This window comes from Notolepis coatsorum (genome assembly GCF_963971535.1).
Source record: "Notolepis coatsorum genome assembly, chromosome: 2".
Taxonomy (NCBI): domain Eukaryota; kingdom Metazoa; phylum Chordata; class Actinopteri; order Aulopiformes; family Paralepididae; genus Notolepis; species Notolepis coatsorum.
In genome coordinates, this window is record NC_140166.1 from 175,848,941 (window position 1) to 175,864,904 (window position 15,964).

The 15,964-nt window shown below is 43.5% G+C and overlaps 1 protein-coding gene across 1 annotated transcript; it reads left to right on the plus strand.

Annotated features, from left to right (window-relative positions):
* The first annotated feature begins 5,084 nt into the window (after positions 1-5,084).
* Positions 5,085-14,932, plus strand: rp2 (RP2 activator of ARL3 GTPase). The gene is made up of 5 exons (XM_084307550.1): positions 5,085-5,508; positions 7,179-7,847; positions 13,142-13,256; positions 13,466-13,551; positions 13,646-14,932. The coding sequence occupies exons 1-5, from the start codon at positions 5,344-5,346 to the stop codon at positions 13,727-13,729; spliced, it is 1,119 nt and encodes a 372-aa protein (XP_084163676.1). The 5' UTR covers positions 5,085-5,343; the 3' UTR covers positions 13,730-14,932.
* Positions 14,933-15,964: the final 1,032 nt, after the last annotated feature.

A 15,964-nucleotide genomic window follows, 5' to 3' on the forward strand; every position in this document is an offset into this window, starting at 1 on the left:
GATTGTGATATTTAAGTTAAATGACATTTAGACGCCTTAAGTTTATATTTTTGGGTAATTGTTTCAAGGCTGTTGATAACAATTAGGGGCCGGTAATGTAGGTGCCTAAATGCCTAGTCTGGTAATTAAGAGTAATTTCAGTTAATAGCAGTTAATAGAAAAGCATTTTTGCCTTGTATTTCATAGGATAAATAGATGGATATTATTATTATAGAAGTTAAAATGTTTTCTTTGTTGTTAGTTTGTTTCTTACAGGATATTTGGCTGATAGGCCGAGGGACTTTTAGTTTGACAGGATAACGGTGATGTCATTGATTACTGTCAGCTGCGGCAAGGTGACAGCTTTTGGTTTAGAAAGAAAACAACGCAGATTTTACCGGTGTTCAGGCCAAGTGATGAGAGAGTGGAGCCAGACAGTTTTTAGACCTCTCTCTGGATAAACTTTGTTAATCTCGCTGCTCTATATATAATTAGGAAACAAGAACGTGTAAACCCGAGTTGGACATTAAATAGTTGATACTACTTCGTGGTCGGTGCTTTTCTTGTGCGTGGATATGGAACGGGAGGATTCAAAGACTGAGAGCGTCTGAAGCTTACGGCATCAACAAGTTTCGGATACTACAGCGCCTGTTGGACTTTATCCAGTGACTTACTTCTTCAGCGGTCATCTTCTTGAACTGGTCACATTGTGACAACCAGTGTTCCTTCTCGCAGTACGAGCACTCCATCTTCCACTTCTCTTTCGTCGAGGGGGTACTGTGGTTCTTGCTGCTCGGTACTGATTCTGATTGGTGCATGACAGTCACCGATCTTCGGCCATCGTTTACTCTCCTAGGTCCCTCTCTGGAGCTTGGCGTGCTCCGCACGAACGTATCCAGCCGTAGGCTGCTGACTTCTCTCGCCAGGAAGTCGGCTAAATCTAGGAGGGATGGCTCGGGACCGTTAGGATCACGGTGGTCTCTTTGCCGCCTGAAGCGCTCCTGTCGGGCGGGCGGCAGCTTCTCTAAAATCCTCTCGACGTTCGAGTTTGCGTATAGTTCGTGCATACCCTTTTCTCGTTGCGCCCCCAGCATCCCTACCAGGGATTGTACTTTTATAGACAAGTCGTCTAGTGAGCGATTGTCTGTTGCTGGGGGTAGGCGATCAATATGCCTTATCTCCTGTATTACGTAATCCCATATACGTCCATATCTCTGGTCCAGCGCTGCTAGAGCCGCGGTGTATGGGGTCGTAGAGGTGGCATAGGCCAGCGCTATGTTGTGCGCTCGGGGCACTTTCAGGTGCTTCAATAATATTGCATACTTGTGGCGTTCATCAGCGACATCCACCATCATTGTCTCTAAGCACATCCGGAGCTCCGTGTACTGTGCTCGATTCTCATGGGTGAAGTCTGGAAACGTCGGTGTGCCAATGTATGACGCCATGGATGGCTGGCACATCGGTGAGCGTTGGAAGAGAGGCCTCCTGGGCGAGTCTCTTCTTACGCCTCTCGGTGGGCTGGTACTGGCAGGGTACCATGGCCCGCTGGTCCAGGTGCTATTCCTCGGGACTGGTCGTGCGTCATGCTCACCCGTGAGTCGAGTCGGGGGTCTGTAGCGCAGAGCCGCGGGGGTATAGCCTGGGCTGTACTGGACCTCCTGGTCCTGTGGAGTAATGTGCTGCTGTCGGGCTTGACTCTCCTCTTCTCCCTCTTCTTCTTCTGCCAGGTCATCTAGATCTTGTAGTCGTTTATTTAGCCTCTCCGCCGTGTCCGCCGTTCCTTCCTTGTAGCTGGGTCTCACTTGGACCGGTCGGGGAAGGAGTTCGGAGGGGGGTGTAGACTCTCTCTGGTGGTCGAGTTCAAGGTCGCCTAATCGGTTAGGGGAGGGTGCCCTTGACGTGTGTCTTGACGAGGCTCTGGAACCCCTTGTGGAGGGAGGGGGTGTTGCCCTGGTGATCAGCTGCTCCATTAGCTGCGCTTGTAGTCTGTCGCGTTCGCCCTGTAGTCTGTCGCGCTCGGCTTCGCGCTGGATGAGAGCGATGTCGCGCTCTGCTTCTCTTTGGGCACCGTCAGCGGCACGCTGGGTGTCGGACCGGTCTCTTGCCATATTCTCTTCCGTCTGAAGGCGTCTCATCTCCAGGCGTATGTGCTCTTCTTCGCTCCGTTGCTGTGTTTGGAGTCGATCGCGTTCACCCTGAAGTCGATTGCGTTCACCCTGGAGTCGATCGCGTTCGGTAGAGGCTGTCAGGCTGACGAGGAACGCCTGTGACAGCATCCTCTCCGCCTCGCTGGGGGAAGACGCTTGTAGAGGTGAGCCGCTCCTGGCTGTACTCGTTGGGGAGTCCTGGAGCTCTATCTCCTTGGCGCTCTCCTCATCTTGTTCCGTGCAGAGTTCCACCTCTGGAGGGTTGTCTTCCTCCCGGAGCTCTGGGGGGACTACTTCTTCGGTATTGGCGGGGGGTAAAGTCGTGTCAGTTCCCTCCTGGTCCCCACCGTGAGCTTGGTCAGTTACATTAGAACCCACTAGGGCCTCTGTGGTCGGGGTATCCTGGTTGATAGGGTTGTTGGACATAATTTTACTTTCTACTTTTACTGCGTTTACTGTTTGTAGAAGGCTAGGTAGTTTACTGACAGCGTAATCCTCTAAGTACTGAGGTGGCTGTCGTCTACGTTGCGGGCGTTCTACTTTAGGAGGACCGTTTCGTGGAGTGTTCATCATAGGCCATTTCAATATTAATACCACTATATTAATATTACACTGATTACCCTCCGGCTCGAAGGACCAATTGTAACTGAGGGGTACAATTCCCTGACTGTATTGATAAGTATGGTATCATTAAACCACTACCGCTTTATGTACTTTAATTACTGGCCATACAGTACACTATATCTAAGTATGATGAACACTTTCCCACATATGAAATCAGGTCCACACAAAGGTAATAGTCAAATATTTAATATATAGCAAAAGGTACATATAATAATTACTTATTACATTTATGATTTGAATTGAATGCTCTTGTAAGGCAAATGAGTACTCGTATGTAAATCAACACTGAATGTCCAATCTCTGGTTACACAGGAAGCAAGTATACAACCTGGCTCTTAAGGGATTATAGCGATGGTCACTTAATGATTATAGCTGGATAATATACTGAAGGGGTCCCGCCGGTTATAAGCCAGTAGGGGGGGTAGGAGAGCCGTCGGCTGTATCCCGTCTGGTCAACGATTTCCAGGGAGAATTCAGGTACAGAAAACAGTGCCCGTGGAACCTTGATCCACAGATGAATACACTTGGGCTCTCTTGTAGACGATAGCTGTAGCTGTCGCTGTCGGTCCACAACGAAGAAGAAGCGAGGCGACCTCAGTCTGGTCTGAGCGCCGTCTCACCTTGGCTCCTCTCGGGGTAAATCCAACACTCACCGGTGTTGGCGATTATCCGCTCCACAAATCAAAGCACCAAAGCAAATAGATATTCCATGCCGTATAGGGCTCAGCAGTCGTCGGGGTAGGTAATCCAATGTGCAGGTCCACTCGTCCTCGCCCAGAACTCCTCGGATGAAAGCACCACGCGTGGTCTGCCCAGCCTGGTTAAGACTCTAGATAACGCGAGGAAACGATGGGGGTGCTACTCACTTTAGAACTCTAACCGAACGATGCACCATACATAATAGACTATTATTACTTAATAGAAATACGGTGCCAAACTCTGGCAATTCAGCTATTAATTCGCACGAGGTCTCACTGCTATTCTAAGGCCAAACAGGCCGTACTACACCGCACGCGGTATCGTGGGGTGAGGCTTCACGTCTTGTTACTTAGTTGGGTAGAAGGGTAAAGGACTAAGAGGAATTCTACATTTCTTGCGCCATATTTATATGCACAGTGGACAAGTAGTGCCGCTCTGCTTTCGGTAGCCGTATTCCTGCACGGAGCTGAGGCTAGTAAAGGCATGTCTCGTCGGTACCTTTGAACTTGAACGCCAGGGGCTTGTCCCTGGCGCCTGGTCCTTTTGTCCAATAAGAGAATGAACTATTATGGGCTGTAGTAGAATAAAGGGATATTCAGTGTATATGTACAAGGAATATACAAGGGATATCAAACGATATACAAATACTATTAAATATATATCCATAAATAAATATATATATTCGGTTTAATCTGATCCTTCACAACAGGTGAGGTGGGTTTTAGGAGTAAGGTCAAGCAGTAGTCTGACCAGTTTGTTTTGTGATGTTTGTAATCTTGTTTTTAGTGCTTTGGTACCATGAGGTGCAAGCATAGTCTAGTACCCTTGAATGAGTGCTCCTGTTAGAGTCTTCAGCTAGGGTATTCTTGTTTACCAGAGGAGATCCGGCATAAAAAGGTATGATCAGGGATCACCTATTATTAGCTATCCTGATGTCTTGCTTGATATATGGTAAAGTAAGCTATGGTTATTTCTAGGTTTGTTGTTCATGATGATTCAATTTATGTAGGCCTATAGCATGATGTATCACAGGTTAAACATGTGTGCACTGCAATATCATTCCAGCCAATATAGGGTCGATTTAGCTATCAAATATCTTGTAATAATTGAAATGGGAGTATTTAACCATAAACCATGATATTACATTTCTTTCAACTAGCCTATGACTTATCAAATCATGTAGGAAGCTAAAGGCAACGCCCATAGAGAAGTGCGTCTAGCGCGCTAGATGATAGTGCGTTCAGGCACTCCTAGTGAACTGGTAAATTAGTTTTTAATTTATGAGATTACCACCGACAATGCCTGACCAAGTGGTAAATAATATGTAATAAATGTGGGGTCGTTTGGGTTCATGAGTTGTGCCTGCGATTTCACATTTCTTTGTTTAAAAATAGCAAACAACCATATGATTTAGTGTGACATGCCATGAAACATCAACCATGTCGCCTAAAAATGGATCAAACCATATTGTGATTTTTTTTTATTGAATGTTCTACTGTTGATTTGTATTAGTCCTGGCATTCCCTAGTACTTACAGTACACAAGCTCTCTAGCAGGACTCCCCGTGTACAAAAACGGTCACATGACGACGGCTATATTTTCCAGTTCATGACGGGTCAATGAACGCATCTTGAATGGATGCACATTGCACACCTCTTCCCCGCTGACTACGCTGATTCGCCATTGTAACGAATCGCAATGTATCGATTGGCTGCTGTCTGTTCAATGTGGGGAAACGGGAAGCTTGGATTTACGACTATGCGTGCGCGATATCTCGAAACAAACAAGAGAGATGAAGATCATGTGATTTAATTGGCAAGTTGTTCCACTCTTAAGATTTGTGTTCGTCCAAGCTCCAATTTAAGAGTAAAGTGTTCCAACTAATAGGGAGAAAATGGGCTGCTTCTTCTCAAAGAAATCCAGAAGAAAATCACCTGAAAAAGAGGAGCCTACTCCGACAACAACGACTGTTGAAACGACTACGACGAGCAACACTGTCCCCCTTGGCAACAACAGCGACGAGGCACCCAAGCTATACAGTTGGGATAAGCGTGAAAAGGTACCGATTCATTAATAACAGCAGATACAATAATCAAATGGTCAAAGTGATCACAAGTGGAAGCTGGAGTCAGCTCGCCGGTTAGCGTGCCAACGTTGCACTGTTGCTATTATTGGCCTGCTAACGTTAGCCAATTTAGCTGGTAACGTTAGGTGTTAAACACCGCTAATAGGTGCGAGTGATGTTCACCTGCTTTTCTTTGCAACGTTACTCAAGTTTCAAGTTGTTTTATTTGTCACATATAAGGTAAGGTAACTTAGGTAAATGTACATTACAGTTAAATGCTTGGTTCTGTATGAGCCCCTGATAATGTGATTCATACAGCAAAGAGAATAAAGTCCAAACACTATACAAAATATACAAACTTTAACTACAAAATGCAAACAATGAGGTACAAAAGACAAACTTTTTAAAATGCAAAAATAAGGTGATACGGTTTCTAAAGTGAATGTTAAATGTGTGTGCGTTAACTAATGACCGTAACTAGTGTAATGTTCCATAACAGTAAGATAACCTTGCTAATTGACGTTGACGGTAACGTTAAACTATAGCATCATCAGCCGCGTCAACCACTTGAGCTATAAAGGGTCCGACCCTTTATCAGGTACTGGTTGACTGCGACTGATGATTCTATAGTTTACACTACAGTGCCGCTCTTTTGTGGATAACATTGTTTGTCAAACTGGGATGTACGTTAAAAAAAATCAAGAATTTTAGGGGGCAGTCTCACTCAGATTAGCAATGTTAACCACGCTCACACATTATTACATTCACTTGATTCGCATTTAACCACAGCGACTCCTGCCCTGTCGCTCAAGATAGTCATGGTGAATGAATGAAAACTTTATTTAACAGGTGGGTATACAGTACGGCTCAATACACACTTGTTAAGGGGATGCAGACCAGATAAAGACGTTTGTCTTGTTTACATCAGGGTCCCCCATTTTCAATTCATATTGACATTTATGACATACTCAACATGCATGCCATTTATGTTATGGCATAGGGACATACAGGTATTTAGTACTGTTACATTTGTGACATATACGATATTCAAATATACAGTACTGTTACCCATAGATCCTGACAGAGTATATACATATGATGGGGAGGGGACTGTACATTAGGAGGGGGTGGGTGGGTTGGAGAGAAATATACATACGGTGGGGAGGAGACTGTACATTTGGAGGGGGTGGGAGAGAAATATACATGCGGTGGGGAGGAGACTGTCTATTAGGAGGGGGTGGGGGTCATGGATATAGCTCACATTATCGGCTTAAGTCGCCACATAACAACACGTAGTGTTAACTAACCACTTGTTAGACTAAGCCTAGCTGGGGCATGTTTTAAACTGGTACATTTCTCAATTTGCCATAAGGAAGTTGAACCAACATACTCTGGTTGAATCCAAAAAGCCTAGTTCCCAAGTGGTGAACAAGCACACCTTGACCTGCAAACCTGTAAACAATGGTATTATTCTATACAACTTACTAGGCCAACCGCAAATCAGAATGCTCCTACCACAATTTCAAGATATGGTTGTTTCCATCAGATAATTCTTCATTTCACATCCAAAGGAATACATAGAGAGCCAAAAATAGAAAATAATGTACATAGAATGTTGGTGGTCATAGTTTTTTTTATTATTATTATTATTATTTTGTCCACAGGTTGATCCAAAGGATTACATGCTGTCGGGTCTCAAAGATGCTACAGTGGGCCGTTTGCCTGACAAACTGAATGGGCAGCAGTTTATCATCCAAGACTGTGAGAACTGCAACATTTACGTGTTTGACCATTCCGCCACCATAACCATTGATGACTGTGTCAATTGCCGCATTTTTTTGGGGCCCGTGAAGGGCAGTGTGTTCTTCCGAGACTGTAAGGACATCAAGTGTGTGGTGGCCTGCCAGCAGTTCCGCACACGGGACTGCAAGAAGATGGAGGTGTTCCTATGCTGTGCCACTCAGCCCATCATCGAGTCATCTACAGGCATGAAGTTTGGCTGCTTTCAGTACTTCTACCCGGAGCTGGCCTTCCACTTCAAGGACGCCGGGCTCAGCATATTCAACAACAACTGGAGCAACATCCACGACTTCACACCGGTCTCCGGGGAGACCAACTGGGGCTTGTTGCCGGAGGCAGCAGCGGTACTGGACCACGTTCCTGCCCCGGACCCCGAGTCCGACTTCAAGTCAGTGCGGGTATCCGCCGACGCCACGCGTAGCATCGTGCCTCTGACAAAAGGAGGGAGGCGTAAGGACAGCGAGGAGTCGTGTCTCTTTGTTTTCTTCGCCGGAGACTACACAACCGCAAACGCCCGCAAGCTGATTGACGAGGTGAGGAAAGGGAGGAAGAGGGATGACTACTGATTCAGATTTATATACTTTTACATCTTTCATACAGATGTTCACTCGTTGCAAATATTACAATTTCCAGCCCTTGGCTGGACTTCCAGAGAAGAGCTGACTGTGGTGAATAATATTTTCTTATTCCTACCAGAAACTTCATATTGATACTAGGGATATAAAATGTATTGCAGCGGCCAGTATTTGGAAAGAGAAATGTGTATCGGTGCTTTAAACTGTAGGCCTACTTTCAGAATTTTGGGGCCCTAGTCCTATTTTCTACTTACCAATGATTGTGTCGATCAGTAGAGTCCTTTCTCAGCACAATCCATGCTGTTGTTCATACTGGACACCCGCAGCTTTGGCTAGTTAGCCACAAAACTCATGTAAAATAATGGGGCCACTCTTCAGTCTGTACAAGCCCTGAAATAAAACGCTGAAACCTACTTTGGAAAAGTGCTTAAAGGGGACATGTCTTGCTATTCCTTTCACTATTTGGGCAACTTTACACAATTCCTGTGAGTCTATGGAACACATCTGTAAAGTTTTTTTTCAAAAAAATTCATTGTTTTGTATTTCTAATCAAGTACTCTAAAGCAGCATTTTTCCACTTCAAGATTTCAAGCTGTTTTGAGCTGGGCTCCGCCCATAAGCGATTTGAATGACCGTCACCCACAGTCTGCACTGGTAGACAGAGAGAGATATAGAGAGATTGAGGGGGATACTAATTAATTTAGCCGCGGGGGGGGGGGGGGGGGGGCATAATCCCACAGGGCAATGCATTGGTAACTTGTTCCAAATGACAATATATACCCCTGTGAATATTATTGCACGGATTGGAATACGGGCGCGCGCGTAATGATATTTTGACAGTCCTATGCGAGTGGAGAAGCTTCAGCTCCACGCGCGGTCGGGGAGGTTGTGTGTAAATGCGTGTGTTTCCCCGAGAGAAGCTCCTGTCCCTCTCTCTCGCTCATTCTCTGTTGTTGAGCGAATGGTTGCGCTACAACCATAGAGCGGACATTACTGCAGATCAGCTCCTTGCTAGCTAGCGAGTCAAATCAGAATAGCTTAGTTCACTGGGGGAGGATATTGTCTCAACTGAATTGGAGCACACAGACCCCATTGATACAAACCCCCATTGCTAGGAAACAATGCTAAACACAGGAAAAGGCCATTTATAAGACACAGGACCTTTAAAGGAACACGCCAACAATGCACTTACCATGTTCTCCAGAATCAAACAAGAAGATTGATACCAATTTCCTCTCTGTGTTCAGTAGAAAACAATTCAGCTGCCACAAACGATTGGAAATGGATACGGACCGCTAGCCTAGCTGTTGGCCAAAAACACCTTTCCCGGAGTTTTAAGCTAGGCTAGAGGTCCGTATCCGCTTATCAACCAAATAGTAAGATATGGGGGGGGGCTCCGGGGTTGTCACCAGCTTGGCTGGCCGTTCACACTAATACAATTGGCAGTATTAGAGGGTGGGAGAAGCTGGCGGGGTGGGTCCAGGTCGTTGTAAACAGCGACTCCTACAGTTTGGGGGGGGGGGGGGGGGGTATTTTGGACACAACTAGGAATACTTCATGAAGTGTATTTGTGTGCTGTATTATAACCGGCTGAGACAAACACCTAGTCAGTGGAACTCCAGAAACTCTACTTGACTTTTCTCTTTGTCTTATCTGAAAGGTATGCATGCAGTGTCAGTTGAGCCGGTTTTGTTTTCATTCCACAGTGTATCTGTCTCCTCCTCCTCTGTGGACTAGCTGTGTATTAAGTATTAGCTCACTCTTATTTTTCTTTTCTCTCTCTCTTCCCAGACAAAAAGAGATCTTTCAACAGGAGTTTAGAGTAGCCTGTGTGTAATGTATACAGCGACTTCAGCTCTCATTGAGTCTCAGAGATAACAATCTGGTTTGTCGAGGGGCTTGCCGCCTCTTTGAACAGATTCATCCATGGACCGCGGAACGCATTTTGAATGAGTAGGGCCAATTATGTGACGTTACTCCCTCCGCCCAAACCAAGCCACATGCTCATAACGCATTTGTTTATTGATTATAGCCTACATTTAGTTACAATCAAATAGTATCATAATATGTATTACTTAACAAGTATGATTAGAAAGCGTAAATAATGTGACACGGCGGTCAACCAATTGCATAATCAAATAGTATCATATTAATATGCAATGGATTACTTAACCAGCCAGTATGATTAGAAAGCGTAAGTAATGTGACACGGTGGTCGACCAGCCAGTTGCATAGGATTAAAATATGTCAACACTCACCCTGTCTTAATTCCCAAAGAAGTGCCTCCGTCTCTCGTTGTGCTGGATGAAGTCACTGGCAACGGCGAGAACATGTACCTTCTCCCTGTATCCGTTTTGTACCTGCGAGAACAGCGGGTCGTCTGGTTGGTTCGACTTTGATAGATCCCTGCAGCACTCACTGGAACAGTGGACGTCTGCGAGGCTCGCAACGGTAGCAGCAGCCGCGGCAGGTGCATTGACTTGGGGATGCTCTTTGTGGCTGGTCCCGCTGGGGTGAGGGCGAGGCTAACGTTGGCGGGAGCAGCACAGGGGCTAGCTTGAATTGGACATTCTGGAATTGGAAATTCTTCTACTGCTGGTGCTGGTTCCTCAGACTCAGAGAGCTCATAGTTGGTTGCCGCTGGAGTGACGGTGGTGGTTAACTTTGAGTTTGACCCGAAGAAATCTGATTTTTCGATGCTTCATCGTTCAATCAATGTTATCTCTCGTATACTATAGATAGAGGCTAGACTACTACTAGAGCGCTATTTGTAATGGATGCACCGCACGTTAGTATGAGTGAATACCTCTGTGTGCAGCGTGCTCACATGACACAATAGCCAATCAATCATTAGGAAACAGAATTTGTCGCTTGTGATAGGCTAGTTCAAGTTTTTTTTTACGTAGGCTTACAGATAGTGGAAATTAACCCGGGAAGCGTGCAGAAGTGCAATACATTAAGAACGTAAATGTATTTGCTGATATACATTTGACTGTTAATGTTATTAATGTTTGATACACCCCAAAGTTGGTAGGGCCATAGCCCTACTGGCCCTACCGGTTCCGCGGTCCATGGATTCATCCATATTGAACATATTCATATACAATATGTACAATAGGTACGGTAACAAAGAAAGTTGTTTCAGGACGATGCATATCTGTTTGGTGTTTTTTGGCCTGAAAGTTGGTACTATTATATAGTTATAGTCATTTTAGGAACTTGAGGAGAAAATCAGTATAGATTATTATCTGTAAAATGGCCACTAATGCAGAGTGCTGTAAAGAGTTAGTCGATAACGGTGCTAATGGCAATGCCCAATTGTCCATGTAACTCGTAATGTATGTTTTTCCAGAGGTACGACAAACTTGTAAATGTGTGAGTATCGATTTTAAGGTGTTGTTGTGGCACCAGTGAAGTTACCATGCGACGCAGCTGGATTGGCGAGATCACGCGTTCTGTGTAACAAACAATCTGGCCTGTTGGGTTACTAGCACGGTCCCCCTTTTCACTTGTCCAGTATAAATATTACAAATTCTTGCACAAGTCATAATACACAAGATGCTGAACCTCACTTGGTCATTTTTCAGGATTGCTGTAGCAACTCACAATTCATAAGCATACAATTACCTGGTCTTTCATAATTTACGCAAAATCATAGGCTAATTCCTCAAATTTAAGATGACATTTAGGATGATGGATTAGTTTACACTTGGCAAATATACAGCAAAATAAGCATTTTATTGCACAACAAACAGAATGATCTGATATTGGTTGTCTATAAATCAAAAGAGATGCATCACAAATGATTGAAGGTCAAATAAAATTTATTTGTAAGGCCCGACAACACACGTTAATGTCCCCATGGGCCGGACACATCTTCTTTAAACAAGTCAAGAAGAAACATCACAATAAATCAAGAACAAAACAAACACCATGGTCACTTGAAGTGAAGTAGACTTGTGTTACCGCACCCAAAAAGACTCATTCTGAAATGCAGAACTTACATTACACACTCCTACTCATAGCTGCCTCTATGCCTGTGTGTCACAGCCTGCTAGACATTTACATTTGGTAATTTAGCTGACGCTTTTATCCAAAGCGACTTACAAGTTCTGTACGACAAGTCAGTAGGAAGGGTACAACTCTGCCAAAGAGAGCCATAATCTGTACCAAATCCGGATATCTGTGACCAAATTAGTTTGAGAAAAGAAAATGCCACAATAACTTTTAATTGGGTGTATACAGAGTATCACAAATAAATAACCAAAAATGAAGCATGTTATGCAGTGATGTAGTTATCAGAAAAGTAAACAGACTATCTTTTCAGTGTAAGGAAGTTGTTTAGTTTCCATGGACACAGTGAATGAACAAGCCTGCACAGTGCACACAAATTAAAACTATTTAACTTTTTATTCTGTTCTTATTTTTAAAAGAGACAAAAAAAATAGGGGTACAACAATAATAAATAATTTTTTCAATATATTCAGGGAAAGTAATATACGTAGGTTTACTCCCTCTTTGGGCAGAGGTGTTTGACAGTGGAACGTCGTCCAACTCTCTGCGTAGGAGTGTGCTTAGATTAGTCTATTTCTGGTTCATCTGTGTAGCAACCCCCCCCCCCCCTTTTTTTTTTTGGCAAACACGTAGGATGCTGCATCCGTTGCTAAGCAGGCTGCTTGCACCATTGAAACATCCCAGTCATGTTTGGTTGCTGTAAAACTATGCATTTATCTCTTATCACATAAGAATTAAAACCAGGTAGTGGTGACTGACTACAGCAAGTCCTGTAATTCTTTCTATTTTGGACAAATGGCTATATCCCTGTTGTGCTTTTAAATTGAGATTTTTGATTTATGATATGTATTATGGCTAGACGGATATATCGATCAGCTGATATTAGCCTTTTACCGATATGTTGTTCTCTGCAAAAATGCTTTTGTTCTGATGGAACATGCCTTGATATGTTGATATCTGACATTGTTCTCATTTTAAGCACAAGGTTATTTATTTGTGTAAGACACAATTATTGTCTTATTTGTTGTTAAAGCAGTAAGTAGTAATAGTAGTAGTAAATTAATAAATTGGGAATATTTGTCAAGAAATGTCTATTTTCATACAAAGTTTTTAAAAGGTATCTCGGCAGATATCGGTTATCAAAAATCTTAAACTCTCAAATATCAGAATTGGTATCTGAGCCACATTTTTTATATCTGTGTAGCCTTAATCTGTATCCTTATCCTTAACCAATGTAGATTACTGCGAAAGGTTTCGTGTTGGTCCAGACCAAAGAAGTCTCCATGAAACCTGAAGATGTGAAGAGAGTGTTCCAGAACAACGCAGAAGAACTCGTAGAGTGGATTACCAAAGGTATAGACATTTTCAGTGGCTACTGATATACAAACTCTGCAACAGGAAATAAACTTGGGTCCATTTAGAATGTTTATGTTGTCAAGTTTTGTCTGTGTGTACTGTATGTGTCTGTGTCTAAATGTGGAAATTATGGAAATTAATGATTAAAGCATTGATATGCCTTAATCTGTTTGATTCTGACATGAATGTTGTGTTATTTACCAAAGGCCCAGTCATTGCCCTTGAGTTGAATGGGGATGGAGTGGTGGAAGCCTCTAAGAACATGGCCAGTGAGGTGTTCAGTGGGACCAAGGTAATTGTGACATCAATCTTTACTGTAACAAGATGGTTACATATTCCTACAAAGCTTAGCATGTTTTCTCTGTTTGTTTGTTTGTTTGTTGCAGGTTTTCGTCTCTGATAACAAAAATACATCTACTCGAGATGTGGACAACTTCTTCAACTTTGCTGACATGCAGATGGGCTTGTGAATCACTGAGTGTCGAAAACAAAAGGCTCATCAGATCTCGGATCAGATGTTATGAAGCACAACCTGCCGATTTGGGTTGAATCTGTATTTGACTCCTTGCGCTCCCTCCCCCCCCCCCCCCCCCCCTCCTCTGTTTAAAAATGTGTTGAAAGGGAAAATAATTCACCACCTAAGTGACTACATTACCGGTACTTTGGGTGTGATACTGAACATTGAACATTGGTATACAAAAAAACTATTCTCTTTTCTGAAAATGAATAGCATTAGCGGTTATCGATGATTGCGTTCTTTACCATTTGGAGAGATTTTGAGCTATTTGAGCATTTGGTTTATTTTAGTCATTTCTGTAAATCTAATAACTAAAATGTGAATGCCAAAAGAGCATTAGTGACTTTACATCGGTCACTAACATTAACTGCTGCCAACAGGAAATTAGGTCAAATCCAGTCATAAATGAAAGATTACTCTAGAGAAAATATGCCAAAGTTTGTCAAGGCTGATCCTCCACAAATCTCGGAGGGGGTGAAAGTTTGAAATCCCATTCTTATCCCGTTGATAATTCACATAGATGAGGCGATTTGGAGCTGGCACAAATGGACCTGTTCGCCGTATACGTCAGACTCGGTGTGCGCGTGCATCACCGGGGCAGAAAGGAACGTAATCCTAGTCAGAATAACGGGGCAGACTACAATATATTTGCATTGGTTAGCCATGCTAGCTAACAATCAATTCATGCCGAAGCTAGATATGTAAAAGGTGAAAGGCTCACACTCGCAGCCATGCTGATTTGGCTAAATGACATCCAGCCGTTTTCGTTTGAAACTACTTTTAGTCGGGGGAGTGCCATGGTTTCTCCATATAGCTCCGTCGTATTCTTTTAGCGCAGCAGCTCGCGCAGGTCCGGGGGAACTTAGTCACATGACTCAGTTGGTATTGCTGATTGGCTCGAACATGGTATGTTTGTAAACAGCGAACAGGTCTATAGGTCAGTTTAACACATTGAGTGCCAACAATGAGAAATCTCGTTATTTAATCATTATTGCTTTTATTAGCGATATCCATTCATTTTTCATCAATCCAGCCTCACGTTATCATTGGGATAGCTATGAGCTCGAAAAGGGCAAATACCGCCCCCTATCGTCTCCCGGATGGTATTGCACCCACTGGATTGGACTCAATGGAAATGCATGGGGGGGGGGGGGGGGGGGGGGAACCCGGATTCCACATTTTACTTCTCAGGCAATGTAACCCGAGACTACTGCATTCATTGGGGACCCTCAGAGCAGCGTGGAATATGTGTTTCGAGTACATAACGTTGGATCAATAAACTCGATCGATATTTGGAATGGCGATCAGGAATTGGAATAATATTTTTGCAGAACATCTGATCTGAGGTAAGGAATCTATTTTACCAGTCTTCGGGTAATCGGATGTTTTTTTTCACATATTTCACAAGGTGTCCCCTATATGTGTGTATATCACGTTAGCGCTGACCAGGTCATAGATAATTGATTTTTCAGCCCGCTTCTCTAGCGTGCATAAGTACACATATACTATCGATAATCTAGCGTTTATTTGAAAACGATTAATAAATCAGCCGGAAAATGACAACGTGTTGTGTGTATTCCACTAAAGGGCGATTCCTGCGGAATCTTTTTTTTTTCCTCTAGAGATTTCCAAAAACGTCAGTTTTTCAAAACGGTATAAAACGGAAATGTACAGATGAAAAAACAATCCGTTTAATACATGTTGACTGCAAGCAAGTCATTGATAAGTGACGGGCGTATTAGACACATAGCCATAATATAGAAATAGCTCCACGAAAATCATGAAATATTGGAAAATCGGTCCCAAAAGGCTGGCATTCAAGCGATAAATAGTGCGCCCCCTGCTGACACTCAATGTGTTGAAGGGCAATTGTGATGTAGTCATTTAGGTGGTCTGTCCGCCTTGTTCACCTCACCGCCATCTCTTTTTTTTGGTAGATCGCTATGATATGTACCATGTATATCAAACACAAACTATGGTGATGGAAAACCATCGAGTCAGGTAATCGTCAGCTTGTAATTCCAATAGTGTTATTCAGCCTGTTGTTTTAACTCATTTGGTTCTTGGAAGTGTGGTTTTTTTATAGCTAAGTTTTAATATGGAAGTGAACAGGCACTTCTGCACCTGTACCTCACATTGCATCAATCGTGACCAATATGGCGGCAAAGTGAATAAGGCGAATGGGGAG